This window comes from Abramis brama, assembly GCF_963993115.1.
Source record: "Abramis brama genome assembly, chromosome: 5".
Classification (NCBI taxonomy): domain Eukaryota; kingdom Metazoa; phylum Chordata; class Actinopteri; order Cypriniformes; family Leuciscidae; genus Abramis; species Abramis brama.
Genome location: NC_139967.1, coordinates 40,058,075 through 40,074,446, shown reverse-complemented (window position 1 = coordinate 40,074,446; position 16,372 = coordinate 40,058,075). Strand labels below are relative to the sequence as shown.

The window sequence follows — 16,372 nt, the reverse complement described above, 5'->3', positions numbered from 1 at the left end:
ACCACACTTCCTATGTTACAGATACTGTTATGGTTGTGCTTCTCTTTGAGCCCACCAACAGACCAACACTAAGTATTGCTTGAGTGCTGTCAATCAGTGTGATTTTATATATATTTTATGAATAAAATAGTGTTAACTAAGACTTTCTTAATTATCTTTTTTTTGTGATGATGTTGAAAAATAAATACGAAAAATTAATCATAAAAGAAATTTATTTTAACTTTCATTAAACAAAATATATTTTATACATTTATATTCTTTTTCCGATCCTCCATGCTGATATCACCAACAAAAAAAAATATTTCTGGATTTATTTATTTTTGTACCTGGTAGTATGACCATACTGTACTTTGTTTTAAATCGATTATTTATTTATTTTATTCATTTTTCGTATTTGTAAAGTACAGTCTGTCAAGGGCTGTGGTAACTAACGCTCAATTCCTGTAGATGGCGTCAGTGCGTCTCTTGAAGGACGAGAACACAGTAGAAATTGTAACTGCATACAAGCATCATGGCCAAAGCCACTTTAAGGCAAGCCGCCAGGGTTAGCAAAAAGCTTGCTAACGCAGTGCTACGCAGGGAAGAAAACCAGGGACCGTTTTTTTCGAATGGATGTCTATGGAGGAGAGGCTTCACTACGCTGAATAAACTGCTTTTATGGGAAAACGGCTTATCATTTAACGAATCGACGGGCTATCGGCTAATCTTCAACATGTTTGCTCTTAAACATTCGTTTTGGATTGATCTATTTGTATAGTTTACACCGAAAAAAATGCTGATTTTTAAGAGAAATCACGGGCAATTGCGCGACAGGTAGAAATCGGTTTACGGCACTTCTCATTCATTTCAATGGGATCCGCAAACAGTGACTGACTGTCGCACAAGGCCAAGGCTGTAATGTGATTGGTAATCAAGGCACACGTGATCCACTTTGGCCGTTACGCATTCTCCAATGGTAGAGCCACGGACCTTCGTATCTCCCAATAATAAGACCATCTCTGTCATGGCAGCGCTCGTACGGAGAGTGTTTGTAGCCCACCTGGTAGGCGCGAGAAAGAGCGGGTAAGTGTATTATGTTATTTTGAGTGTTTGTGAAAGAATGTAAATTGCACCACACCTTATTCGGTAAATACAGACACGTGCTGGTTTCAATATCCCAAAAAGTCGCTGATTGGCAAACCGGTCGAGACGTTTAAAGTGACAGACCCTGAGACACAGCTGATCTCGAGGTTGTGCCAACTTCAGCAGGGCAGCATTAACGCAAGAGCAGGGACATGTTTTTCTTGCCTTAGAATAACCTTTCTATAAAGTTGAATTACTTGGCTTTTACTTCTAGGCCCATTTACTATAATTAATACAAGATCTGCTGAGTGCTACATTATGTCTAACGTTATGCTAGCTGGACGAATTTCAAGATATTTATTAATCCGTTTTCTTCACTGCTGTTTTACCAATACTGCCTATTTCTACATGGCGTCATTCTTTAAAGTTGTTCTTACAGAGACCCTCATAAATGTGCATATTGGTTGTGTAGTTTTCGAGTGTTTCCTACCAATTGTGTAATTTGTTTTGTTCAGTTTTCTGCAGAACGGTGCCTTTGGTCTGAGATGGGGTCATCAGAGGTTATTCTCCAAAGGTCAGTCTCACTCCACATCAGGGACGTGCAGAGAGTTCCTCTGGGGCTCAAATGTAAAAAGAGGGCATATATAGGTCTCTCTCTCTCTCTCTCTCTCTCTCTCTCTCTCTCTCTCTCTCTCTCTCTCTCTCTCTCTCTCTATAATTTCGTCATATATATATATATATATATATATATATATATATATATATATATATATATATATATAATTAATATATAATTTCGTTATATATATAAGAAATTTGTCATATATATATATATATATATATATATATATATATATATATATACATATACATATACATATATACACACACACACACACACACACACACACATATATGCTTTGCATCACAGAAATAAATGATATAAAAAAGTATATTAAAATAGAAAACCATTATTTTAAATTGTAATAATTGTTTTCTGTATTTTTGATCAAATGAATGCAGGCTTGATGCGCATAAGGGACTTCATAAAAATAAAAAAGTAATCTGTGTGCAAATATTTGACCAGTAGTACTGTACTATTATACTATTGCTGCAAAATTATCAAAAATGTTAAAATGATAAAGTCACCATTTTGCGTGTTATTGTCAGCCTACACTTCACATAATATTCACATTTAACAAACTATGATAGTTTCATCAAATGGTAAACGTTGTATCAATATAGACTAAATACAAGTGACTTGAATACTATACTTACCATTAAAGCTACTTTTGGTGCTGGTTTTGTGCAGTGCTTTGTAGTCAATTAACATCCATTAGTTCAACGACGCAGTTTCAGATTGCTTCATAAATGTAAATCCGTTAAATAAATAAATAAATAAAAACGATTTATTTATAAATGACCGGAAAATTACCTCTCCACTTCACATTGTCCAATGAAATTTTAACTTGTTGTGCCAGATGACGATTGGTCGGTGTAGTATACATGACAAACAGGCTTCAATGAATTATGTAATATTTTAAAGTATGTGATATGTGGATTTTTAATTGAATCGACACACTACCCTTTTATTATTGAAAAAAAGTTTTTTCCCCTGCCGTCGAGCCATAAACTCACTGAAAGAACCATATTTGGCTCGAGAGCATTGGTTCCCAAGCAGACTGTGGGATACCTACGTTTACACTAGTGCATTTTCATTTTAAAATGCATTACTTTTTCTACGGTTATGCCTGCCGTCCACACACTTCTCCTGAGTTTTAGACCCTAGAAAACGGAGACTGAGTAGTACACCAGAGTGCAGTCTGGACGATGGGGCGGGGTGACACATTGGGCCACCCCCAATTTAATTGGTTTATTATACAGCAATCTTATTGACCTAGACGATTCAAGCCTGGAGCGAGCGCACATAAAGGAGTACTATTTTGTGAATGATTTGGCCGTATTAAAGAAATATTAAATGCTAACTCTAATCGTATCTTATTATCGGTTTACCATGGTAATTTTAGTTAAGTTATCTATTGGCTAATGTTTTATTGTACTTAAGACACAGAATAGATGAAGTTATTGTTTAAAAAACGAATGCTTGGTGACAGCACCTCAGTGTACTTCAGGCTAATAGAGCTGTTTTACATTAGCGCATTATTCACTTGGCTCCGATTCCATCAGGATCGGTGGATCAGCTCAAACTCGGGATTTTACGTAAATTATGATAATTCACTGTAAGGAAGACATCGGACAAACCCAAATGCAAGCAGCTGATTTTACATTTTAAAGCACAACCGTTTTTTTTTATTATTATTATTTTTTTTTAATGAGATTTGTTCTCCAATGCTTGCATTTTTTTTGGCACAAAGTGCAAATAAAACGTTTAATGGTAAACTCATGTTTCCTTGAGTTTACTGAGTTTGTTTTTATTCACCGGTCCTAATGGAAAAATTAAGAAGCATAAATTAATGATGTAAAATTACGGAGCCCTGCATGACATTCAGAAAATATTGTCTACTATCAGCCTAATAGGCTGTCTCTCCTTGCAATGCTAGTAATTTAATGCAGTCATGCTCATTGCTCACTTAAAGTGGCACTGACTTATCTGCTGGGTAAATTAATAAATCTAATATAGCTAAATCTCAAATATTGTATCATTTATATCAGCAACATATTTCTTTATATTGCCCAGCCCTAAACCTGCTCAATATTAAATCTTACAGACCTACTTTTTAGACTTTTTTTTTAAAGCTGCTTTAAAACGATGTGAATTGAGCGCTATACGAATAATTTTGACTTGACTTCACTTGATGTAGAGCTAGGTGTATATATAGGCTATATAGCATTATTTATATAGGCTATATAGCCTATATATCGTGGCCACGAATGCAGAATTCGTTCCCCAGGTTTAGCAGCACATAGGCTATATTACACGGCAGTCTGCCTGAAGGGATTGTTTGTTGTACAGTAACTTCTTCTAACTTAAGTCGTATTAACTGTTTAACTTGTATTAAGTTAATCAAAACATTAACCAATTGATCGTTCCTGAAATTGCCATGATTATCACTTAATATTTCTGTAGTACGGCCCAAACAGCGTAGTAGATCATTCATAAACTGAATCAATGCGCATGCTCATGCCTCAAGCATCTACGCCAATAAGATTGCTGTATATAAACCAATAAAATTGGGGGTGGGCGGAGCAACACGTCATTCTCGTGTGTTACGCAGCACGTTTGAACTTCCGTAAGAACCAACGAGGTTCATTCTTGTGTGTTACGCAGCAAGTTTGAGCTTCAATAAGTGGTTTTCGCGTGTCAAGCAGGTTTGGTTGAGCTTCTGTTTATGTTTGCTGATCAATGTTTATATGTAAATTATATCTGTTCATCATATAAAGCGATCGTGTCTCTAGAGAAAATTTGGACTAAACTGCTCAATTCATATGGATTAGTCTTACTATCTGCCCATAACTTCTGGTCTAGGATCAGTTTTCTCTATAATAATAGCGTATTGGCGAAATATATTTGGCAAATGATCAAGTGTGCAGAAATCACACCATAGGCTATACAGACTCTTAGAGGTCTCTATAAATTAAAATAACATCTTGCCAAGTATGAGCCTTTACTGTCATATAATATCAGGGATATATTTTAGTGGATTCACTCTGCATTTAAATGCGGTTGTCTCTCCTGAAACTCTGCAGTGTATACGTGGCCATTGGTCCTCTTAGCAGCATGAAAAATAAAACTTAATTAAATTGTGAATTAATTATTCACAGAAAGCGAGCAAAGACCGCTCCCTTAATAACTGAAGCTGTCAATCACTTCAGTGTCAGCTCAGTTGGCTGACAAAACGTGTTGTGATTAGAAACCTTTGACTGTTTTCAGATTACAGAGCGTGAACACAAATAAGCGCTGGACCGTTTGAAAGCAGCTGCTTGTCAGTGGGTAGCGAATTGAGTCGAAATAGTCTTGGCTATTGGACCCACGGTCCATCTGTGCCTATTGATTCCCAACCTGCACCGCAAATGACAACACAAATATTATTCCATCCGTTACATCATATATTAGCTGTTCATCCACCCGCGTGCAGGACTCTGGTGCGTATCTTTGTTTGCGTTCTAAAAGCGACAAATGTTTCTATTTACAAGATGTGAGGGCGGAGTGGAGGTGTAGAAGCTACTGCAGGCGGGTGTTTTGGAAGTTCAAAAAAAAATCTAAAGAGATTTAGATCTTGAAGAATCCGAAAAGGGACTGGAACAGAGGTAAAAAAAGAGGACAGATGTCACAGGAGAAGATGAGGATGAGATTGAGGTAGCATGGTCACAAGTAGGGAAAGTGAGGGGGAAAGATAAGAGTTCTAACAAGTCAAGTCACCTTCACTTATATTATGCAATACAGATTGTTTCAAAGCAGCTTTACAGTGATAACAGGAAAATTATACATTTCGGCTGAAGTCAGTTCAGTGTTGATTCAGTTCTGTTGTAAAGAACATCAATTATTAAATTAGTTCATTTCATATAAGCAGTTCTGCAAAAAATGATGTCATTGTCCAGCTCAGTTCAGTTCTCATACAACAGCTTCAGTACATTCAGATCAATAATATTGTTGAATATTAAGTGTCCCCAACTTAGCAAGCCAGAGGCGACAGTGACAAGGAACCCAAACTCCATCAGGTGACAGAATGGAGAAAAAAAAACTTGGGAGAAACCAGGCTCAGTCAGTGGGGCCGGTTCTCCTCTTGCCAATGAACGAACAGTGTGATCATGATTCAGGCTGCATCACAAGGCAGAATTCAGATTGGGTTCGGTAGCATTCAAATATTTGTCCAGTTCCTTTTGCTGGTCATAGGGGTTTGTGTAGAGGACCTGTCTGGTTCTTGGGTCTTTGCTGAAGACCTGTGCCAATGGCTGTCATGTCGACGAGGTCTTCACAGGGGATTGTCTAGTAGACACGATCTGGAGGATGAGATTAAGAGGGATGAGAGAGGATGTGATTAAGTGTCGGGATGAATTAAGAATGATAGTTTGGTGGAGAAGGTATGTTAGAAGTAAATCCAGTTGCTCTGACAAAAGAGTTCAAGGAATTATAGGGGAGGTCAAATTTGAAAAAAATCTTCAGGATGGAGCTCTAACACTTGTGTCTACACCGGTCGCGACAAAGCGCCAATTGCAAAGCAGTTGTCGTTTGTGTCAGTAAGTCATCAATAAAACAAGGCATCTGTTTACTGTCAGGGATTTGTCTTGTTGCATCGTGCTGCATCCAATGTAGACAACATCACTGATTAAAATGGGTTCTATTGTCTTTTGTCGCATCACGCCGCTCGCGTCCTGCGTAGTAATAAGCCAAAGATAGCAATGAGTATAAAGATGATATGCAAACAATGGTAGGACAAAGGTTATGGATAAGAGGAGTGATTAGAGGAGTTCTTTTAGGACTAACAATGGACAAGGTAACAAGAAATTTGGAAGGAGATAAAGTGGTGGAAGCAAGACGTTTGAAAAGATTAGAGATGGAAGTAGAATAGTTTCAGTTCTACTGAAATTTGAAGCAGGAGTTCTGCCAGAACGAGTCAAATTAGGATTAGTTATCCAGTTAGATCTTATGTAGAACCTCTGTTGCGATGTTACCATTGTCAGAGATACTGACATACTGCTACAGTATGTAGATCAGAGAAGAGATGTGCTTGTTGCGGGGGAGAGCATGAACATGGGAAATGTGGAGAAGGTGTAGAAGTAAAATTCTGCAATCATGGTGGAGAATGAGATCATAGTGTGGCTGTAGAAATACAACAGGAGATGGCAAAATGTAAGTTATCCTATGCAGATGCTGCCAAGGCAGTAGATAAAGAACAAATAAAAAGATAAAGGGAGAGTAGAACCTGTAGTGACAGATGAGTCATATCTATTGATATACAAGCGATAAAAGAATAAAAGAAGATATGCTGATTGTTGGTAAGACAAATGTCTTATCTTTACAGCTGAAGTAATAAATTGTTCAGCATAGACTGAAAGGAGAATGGACAAAATTCAAATTATAGTAAGCGCTGAATAGAGGTTCTTGGATGTAAATGGGCGACCTGGGAAACAATTATAGCAGAATTATGGCATATATATTCAAAATAGCCAAGAAGCATGTTATGGATAATTATGCTGCTAACTATCCTTCAGTGGTATGCTAGGAGTTTGGTGCCTAATGGTCAGGAATTTAAAGGATATATAGATCATATGGTGCAAAGAAAACCCTGAAGTAATATGCATCCAAGAATCATGGTTAGCTAAACCAAAATTGATTTTGCTTTAAATGGTTACATAAATGTGAGAAGAGATTGAAACAGTATCAAAGGTGGAAGGTTTGTTAAAGCAGAATTGCCTTATAAAGTGGTGGGTAAAGGCAGTAGTCGAAATATGTAGTAGTCGAAGTATGAGCAGGAATCGATAGTTATGTAATAATGAACTTCTACAATCCATGTAAAAGATTGGTGTTGAGTGACTTATTGAGGGCTTAAATGAAGAGAGTAATTTGGTGTGGGGATTTTAATGCACATAACACTGTATGGGGAGGAACAATGAATGATGTTAATGGGATGGTTATTGAAACCCTAATGGATCTAAAGAATTTGGTGTGTATTAATGATGGTGATTACACAGGCATGAAAAAGGTACTTGATCTAACCCTTGTCTCAAGCACACTAAGTGGAGTAACTAATTTGGAAGTACTAAAGGAATGTTCGACTGGAAGTGATCATTTCCCAATAGCTATTTCAATAATAAGTGCAAGTATAATAAGAAAGTTGTACCAAGGAAGTACTGGCAAATGAGAAGGCAAACTGGGGAGAATTTCTGGAGATGAGTGATATAGGATTGAGTCAACTAGAGATTAATGAAGGAAGCGACATTGAAATAATAAATTCACAGATTGTGTCAGTAATACAAAATGTGTCATCAAAATGTGTTCCAAGAAGAAAAGGGAAGAGGGAGGAGTAGATGGTTCCTTGGTGGTTTGAGGAATGTAATATAGTGACGAAAGAGAATTGAAAGCTTTTAAAATACTGGAGCCATAACTGGCAGCATTTGTTACATTATAAGAGAGCACAAGCTGAAGTTAGAAGGAAAATTAGGAGTGCAATAAAAGGAAAATATTATAAATTTCTGTAATAAAATGGTACTCCAATAATCAAATCAAATCAAATCAAGTATATTTGTATAGCGCTTTTCACAATACAGATTGTATCAAAGCAGCTTCACAGTATTAAAATAAAATAATACAACAAAGTTTGTTTCTAGTGGAATTTATTGATTGATAGAATAAAATTAAATATCCCCAACTGAGCAAGCCAAAGGCAACAGTGGCAAGGAACCGAAAAAACTCCATCAAGCGGCCTAATGGTGTCCTAAAACTCCATCAGGTGACCTAATGGAGAAAAAAAAAACCTTGGGAGAACCCAGGCTCAGTCGGGGGCCAGTTCTCCTCTGGCAAAAAAGTACTCCAATTCAAGATGTCCGGAACATGATTAAAAAGATGAGTGGAATAAGGAAAGAGCTCCACTATTAAGAATGGGGGAAGAAATGGCAATAAGTGATAAAAAAAAGAAAAAAGAAATGTTTCGAAGGACTTTCATTAGTATTAATAGCTCAGATAATCTAACAAATGAAAGTAAAGGGCGAAGGAACAAAATGGTGTACAATATGTTCATTTCTCTTATCCATGTTCATTTCTCTTATCCATAATAAAGAGAGCACTGAAATCAATGAAATCATCAGCCCCAGGTCATGATGAGCATTTAGTATACGCGTTTTTTATGAAAATGCAAATTAGCCCCGCCTCCACTCACTCACACCAGCTCAGAGATCCACTCGTTGACGATCACACATTGATGTGATGGGTGTGGTAGATTTTTCCCCTACGCACCTGACTTAGGTTGAACCAAGTGTCCCTGACACCTGCAAAACGGTTACTTCACCTCTGTTGGCTGACGCCTAAGAGTCTCATGAGTCGAACGACTTCTCGCCCCTTTTGAAACTATCACTCGGGAATAAGATCTTTAGTGTCTCACTAATCTGTTGACTTGCTCCACAAACTAACTTGCTGTGCAGCAATAATAACCAGACAGACTTCAGCAAACGCCCTTTAAATGATTTAATCACGGCCGGAAGAGTTCTCGAGCATTTCTGAGAGAATCTCTCCCAAAAAGAAGAATACATCAGGTTTTTATATGGAAGAGACATATACAACAGTAAGATTAATGTGACCCATTACTCATGATCATTTTCCTTCAATATGATTGGTTCAATCTGTGCAAAACAAGCCCCCACTTCACCCTCTGTTACTGGCAGAGCAAATTTAGATCTCAAAATCATTAAAAAAATGGAAGAGGTTAGAAGTTCATTTGATTACTCAATATGTTATGAGACTGTTATAGACTTTTATATTTTTAATATTGTCTAGCCAGCATCTCAAAGTTTCCACTGGTTACACATCCTCAGAGTACATTTTGTTCAAGTGTTAGAATGTTATGTTAAGTAATGTTGGATGTTAGAATTATGATTCGTTTAAAATACAGTTTACTATTTTATTTAAAAAAATGCATCACATTGGTTACAAGGTAGTTTGTGACATCAAACCGTGTTTTTGAGACTGTGTTTGGTTCACTGCAGTTTTAAGGAGAAAATTCTCTGCAATAGTGTTGACTTATGCATTTGTGCAAGGTTTGTCTTAAAGCATATTAAAAACACTACATAGACATAGAAACATTAAAAACTTGAATTTTCACTACAGGGAACTTTAAAACATCTTGGTGTAAAATCCTTTGAAGTGACTCTAAAATGTTTCAGTATGATTTGGACTGAGGGAAAATTGCAGAATAGCTGTTAATAATTCCAGTAATGAAACCAGGAAAAGGATCCAAGCAGTCCTTTGAATTATAGACCTATAGCTTTGACAGATAATTTATGCAAATTAATTAAAAGTATGATGGTTAATCAACTAATGTATTACTTGGAGATTTATTTATTTTTATTTTTTTGCTGAGTGGATTTAGAATGCCGAATGTCGGTAACCAAACAGTTGATGGACCCCATTGATTTTGCATAGTATATATATTTTTTTTCATACTATGGACGTCATTTGGGTCCATCAACTGTTTGGCTACCGACATTCTTCAAAATATTTTCTTTTGTGTTCAGCAGAAGAAAGAAATTCATACAGGTTCATACAGGTTTGGATTTAAAGGGGAGTAAATGATGACATACTTTTATTTTTGGTTGAACTATCGCTTTAAAAATAAATACGGACTGTATACCCAGGTTAATACGGAGGCATTAAAAAGGATCCAGAGAAAGGACAAGTGGGAATTGCCTACACTATTCCAAAACTGAAAACAGAAGGGGAAAGAATATCAAGACTATGTATCAGTGTTCACAGGGCAGCTACTTGCTATAATGATTGCATAATTTAAAATCTAAGATATGAGACTAAAACATACAATTATTTCTTCGGACCCAAGACTTAGTATTGATGCTCAACATTCAGAAACAAGACAGGACATAATGCTAGCTCCATTTAATCTATATAGAATGCAACTGCATTATATGAAAGTTCCAGAAGAGTCCCAGCCTGTATTGGTGTTGAAGGGAATGAGGACGCAGATTTTTTTGGAAAAACAGAACATGTTTAATCAAGATATTGAAATGAAGATAAAGTACATTAGATCAGAGATTAAATCAATAATCAAGAAACTAATGCTTTCTAAGTGGCAAATTATCTGGGATAATGAAATAAAAGGTAAACATCTATACTTCATACAACCGCATATGGGAAGATTAAGGATTTCAGGAGGGGAAAGGAAAGAAGAATGTGCTATTTCCAGCATAGGCCATACAGGGCGGAATAATACTATGTATATAATATTAAAACACCCAACAGGTTTTTGCGATGGGTGTGGGACTAGAGAAACAGTAGAACATGAAGCCTAATTATGCATTGCAAGAAATATTCAAATGAGAGAAATAAATTATCTGGGGAATTGAGAAAGAAGTATCAATTCTGAAGAGTATTATACAGTAGTCAACATTTGAAGTGGATCAAAACCTTTGACCAAAGTTATACATACATTTTTGAACGATACCTGTTCTTGTCTTAGGACAACTTTGATGAACTTTTTTGATCCATTTCAAATGTTGACTACTGTAAGTCCTGATGATGGTAGTAAAGTATCAATATTGATAGAATATCTAATAAAAACTAATCTGTATAAAATAATTTAGAATCTGAGCTTCACTAGAGGAACTGAACATGCAGCGCAAGTGTGGCTTGGACCCTGAAGTGTCTTGGAGGGAGAGAAAAGGGCATAGAGGAAAAGTCTTCGATTCAGTTCCCAGTAGGTGGCAGTAATGTACTTTCTAGTATGCCACCTGCCAGAAAGAAAAAGAAATGTACAACTTTTGCAGCTTTAAACAGTGTAGCCAACCATAAACATGTTGATTTCTTGAACGCAATGGCCAATCAGAGGTATTAAAGTTAGCACTGAACAAAAACTCCAGTGTGGAGACAAATCAGGTCCTCTCTCAAAATCTGGTCTCTGTCAGGACCCCACGCAATCACATTGGCTCAAATTACTTTTAATAGGTACTCTCTTAAGCGCCTGAATCAATTCCTACAAAATCACATTATGATGAATGCTGTTTTTGCACTGTTATAATGGCCATTAATGTCTGTATTAGTCAGCTTATGTACTAGTATAGCTTACAGATACCCGATTATCCCGATAGCTTAGCTTATAGACTCGTTTGCACTTACCCTACATGTATTCACGATTATCTTTAATGTAATTGTTAAATTAAGTGATAAATGTCTAAATATTTCAGTTATAAAAAAATGCAATTGTTTAATTATTCACTTAATAGGCTATTATTATTATTAATAAGACAGTTTATCAAGTGAAATAAATTTTCAATTTGTTTTATTATGCACTATATAGTAAGCTGTGCATATTATAAATTAATATTATAGTATAATCATTAACTGATAGTTGAAAGAGACCCGATTTCGAGGGAGGACTCTATTTGTCATGTTTTGAGCGGTGACTGAGTGGATTCTGTACATTATAACAAACAAACATTGTGTAAATAAAAGATTGTGCAGTCAGCTTCATTTATTGTAACAGAACTTTGTGAGAGAGCAATGAGCTAAAATGAGTGACCGCTTTTTAGTGGAGTGCTCTTTGCGTGCTTTCTTCCATGCCAAATCCCACACACAGTATGCTGGCTTTTCTGTTAAAATTAAATCTTTAAAGACAGACCTACTGTGAGCTACAAGGTTGTTAATCCATGGTATTTGCTTCCGCTGAAGCCGTCAGCCTGCATTATTTCAGCTTATTTTTCAAATAATCATGTTTACAGTGGAATTCCTGGTGAAAAACTGCATTACCCAATACCCATGATGCTGTACAGAAAATTACACTAATCAGAGAGTCAAAAAAGCAACGCGCTACTCCCATGAAGCACTGCGAATGATGTAATGGTGATGCTCTCAAAATACTGAAATGTTTGTACATTTGACTTAAAATATATGGTTTTATACATATCAACATTTGTAAACGAGTAGTTTTATATTTCACCTTGTAGCTGATTGGCTTGGTTCATGGCTTATAACACTTCAACAAAGACTATTTTAAAATCCATATTGGAAAATGAATTGAAAAATACTTCTGGAACCAGCGCCGCTGAAAAAGGGGGTGGGCACTGCTGCATTGTTTTTGTTTATTTGTCATTTATTGTTTTTTTGTTTTTGTTGAATTATTAAAGTTTATCAAGTTAGGCTAAATGAAAATGAGAAATTTTACTTTGGCAGCTAGCCAGAGTGTCTTTGTGTGTAAAACACAATATATGGAACCTGTCCAGTTAGACAATGCTTTGGCAAACCCCCAGGCATGGTTTTGTTTGAACAATGTCTTTCTTCTTAATATTTGATCTCTAAATGAACCTAATGAATACATTTTAATGATGGATTTTTGTTTTATAATTATTCACTAATGTTCAAAGTTTTGGGGTAAAGTCTCTGATGCTTCATTCATTTGGTAGGAATACTGTAAATAATATTGTAAAATATTATTACAGTTTAAAATAACTGTTTTCTATTTTAATATATTTCAAAATGAAACTTATTCCTGTGATGGCAAAGCAGAATTTTCAGCATCAAATCGTTCTTTAGAAATCATTCTACTATGCTGATTTGCTGCTCAAGAAAAATGTCTTATTATCCATGTTAAAAACAGTTGTGCTGCTGCTTAATATTTTTGTAGAATCTGTGATGCATATTTTAAGGGTTCTAATAAAAAAGCAAATAAAAAAGTTCAAAAGAACAGCATTTAGTTGAAATATACTTTTGTGTAACATTGTAAAAGTCTTTACTTTCACTTCTGATCAATTTAATGTTTCTTTGCTGCTGAATAAAACTATTAATTTCCCTTTTTAGGTTTTCCTGGACTACAGTCCCGTGTACGACCTCTTCCTCTTCTTATAGCTACAGGCGGGGGCTATGCAGGATACGACCAATATGGGCGATACAGAGATCGGCAGCTGGAAAAGCTTGGCATTGAAGTGCCACCACGGATTGCCAATGGAGTTCAGGTAAGGTCAAACTCAGTGCACATTATTCATTATGTGTAAAATTCCCAAACAAAAACTGTTGCCATTGAAAATTTGTTGTCTGCCATTTCCATGACCTCTTTCCCACATTCTAATTTCGGCACAGGAGGTTGTGTGATTTAACAGTATGTAACATTTAACAGTATGCAAATCTTTCAAGTTTACTGAAACTGAAAACTGATACCCAATCATTCAAAATTCAACCCTAAAGCCATTTTTCTCAGTTTTTGTCCTGTGTTTAGTTACGTTGGGACACTGATGGAATAACCTGTGTTAAATGTCTTCAATGTCTCTGGATACTGAGATACTCTGTGGAGCCCATATTCAAAAGTGTCTCTGTGTATGTATGTGAGTGTGTGTGTGTGTGTGTGTGGGTTGGGGGTAAAAGGCGCATTTGACTTTATTTTCCTTTTAAACCACAAGATGGCACAATTCACCTCATCACTTTTCTTAACAACCGTGTTTGATATGCACATGGAAATTTGGCTGATCCTTGATTGCGGACAGCAACGCAAAGTTGATTCTGTGAATATTTAATGTTTTTAAAATGTTGTAGATTTATGTAGCAAATGAGAATCGATAAAATTGACTATTTTGAGACAAAGGTTTTTCAGTTTTGTTCAACAGGTCAACAGTTTTTCAATAACGGAAGAATATGTAAAAGCGGGGTGGCAACACCAAAGAAAATGAGCATTCAATTATATATACTACGTAGCCTATATCCTCTATACTGCATATATACTATAATTAAATACATCAACAACACATTGTAAATGTGTCTGAGCTCTTTATTGAAGAGTTTATTAACAAAAAACTTTTGAAATGAACGGTCAAATATCAATGCACTGAGACCTAAATGCCCAGTATGCTAGATGTCACTTTTTCAAAACAATAACAAAGGTGTAGCTTGATGATGCTGTGAATGAGCGTGGAATCATGGGAATTGTTGTCTTCATCTCCACAGCCGATGGAAAGCAATCCTACGGGACTCATGATCATGTTTTACTACTGTTACTGTGGTATGAAGCAGGGCTGGGCCGAGAGCCATGGGAGTGAATGCTAATGACAGACACATGCGCGAATCACTGGTCTCGAGTCAAAGCTGAGGAGCTGCGGAGCTTTTATTATGCTCAAATGCCACAGTCGGCCGCTGCCGCTCATTTTGTTTATTTTATGATTAGTTACATTAATCATCCGCCTCCTTCCTTGAACTTGAACTTTGTTAGTTACATTTCATCACTTAAAATCACATTATTTTATTTCATTCTAATAAAACGGCCGCAAGTCCTGAATAACTACTCATGCAGGTCACTTTATTTGACAAATTAAAATTGTGGCTGCGCTGATTTACTTGATCAAAACAATCATATCAAAATACATTTGAGTGTGTTGACAGTTATGTTAACGTTACTCTGCGCGTTCGCTTGGATGCTATGGGACACGTTGCACTGCAGTTAGCTAGATCGATATTAGAATATTATTTTAAAGGGTTAGTTCCCCCAAAAGTGAAAATTACCCCATGATTTACTCACCCTCAAGTCATCCTAGGTGTATATGACATTCTTCTTTCAGACGAATACAATCTGAGTTACATTAAGAAATGTCCTGGCTCTTTCTCTCCCTCAAGCTTTATAATGGCAGTGAATGGCCGTTTATGTTTTGAAGTCCATAAAGCGCATCTATACATCATAAAAGTGCTCCACATGGCTCCGGGGGGTTAATAAAGGCCTTCTGAAGTGAAGCGACGCGTTCGTGTAAGAAAAATATCCATATTTAAAACTTTAACGACTAAAATAACTAGCTTCCGGCAGACGGCCTACGCAAGTCGACTCGCGCCAAAAGGGTAACACTTGATAATGCATGACGTAGGATGTAGGAGTAGCGTAATCTTTGACGCCTCTCGCGGTTCAAACAAACAGGACTGGGCAACAAACTCAAGCTCTTTCTCAAAAATGAGAAGTGTTGTGTAAAATAATACTATGCAAATACATAAATAATGGAAAAACAGTCCATTTGTCTGTGAATTGGGCTTGTGCTGTGTTTTTGACTCACCAAAAATAACTGGTTCATAAGAGCCATCTGTTAATGAAGTTAACTGGCTGACTTTTCAATTTTTTGACATGACATGGTTAGATTCAAATGGTAAATAATCATATATTAAGTTGGGTGTCCACCTTAGTCAGCAAGCATGACTGGTTTTGATTGGTATTTCAATCTGGTAAATGTTTCTTTCTGCAATGTGTATATATAAATCCTTAATCCTTAAAAATCTTTAATTCAATAGTTCACTTCACAAAAGCTGATGTAACGTTCTCAAAATCAAAAAAGTTTGTTTGTTTATTTGGGAGGAGTTCATTTTACATACAGTATTTTGCTTGAACATCCAGTCTTTTCATAATAGGACTGCTATTGGATCAAGGAAAAAGTGGCCAAGTGTAAACTAAGATGCAGACAAAATGTTTTTCCACCGCTCTGTTTTGATTGTGGTGTTACTGATAAATACACAGTGTGCGAACATTCAAACCTGGCTCAAAGTGTCAGTGTGACACCGCTGAAGATGTCAAGCTGTTACGGTGATCAAGAGTTTGGCAGTGCGTTTCATTTGGCAAGCCAAAAATCTGTTGCTTGTGTAAAGTTATTTAAGCCTGATAAAATGGAA

General features: G+C 36.3%; 1 protein-coding gene across 2 annotated transcripts in view; it reads left to right on the top strand.

Moving 5' to 3' along the window:
* Positions 1-562: 562 nt before the first annotated feature.
* The window catches only part of pisd (phosphatidylserine decarboxylase), a 37,011-nt gene continuing 21,201 nt past the window's right edge, over positions 563-16,372 (top strand). Inside the window, exons 1-3 of one of the 2 annotated variants that reach the window (XM_084115033.1) lie at positions 563-1,062; positions 1,578-1,636; positions 13,541-13,695. In XM_084115033.1, the coding sequence (XP_083971159.1) occupies positions 953-1,062; positions 1,578-1,636; positions 13,541-13,695 (324 nt within the window). In that variant the 5' untranslated portion in view covers positions 563-952. The remainder of the gene's footprint in view (positions 1,063-1,577; positions 1,637-13,540; positions 13,696-16,372) is intronic. The other variant, XM_084115034.1, reaches the window with a different exon arrangement.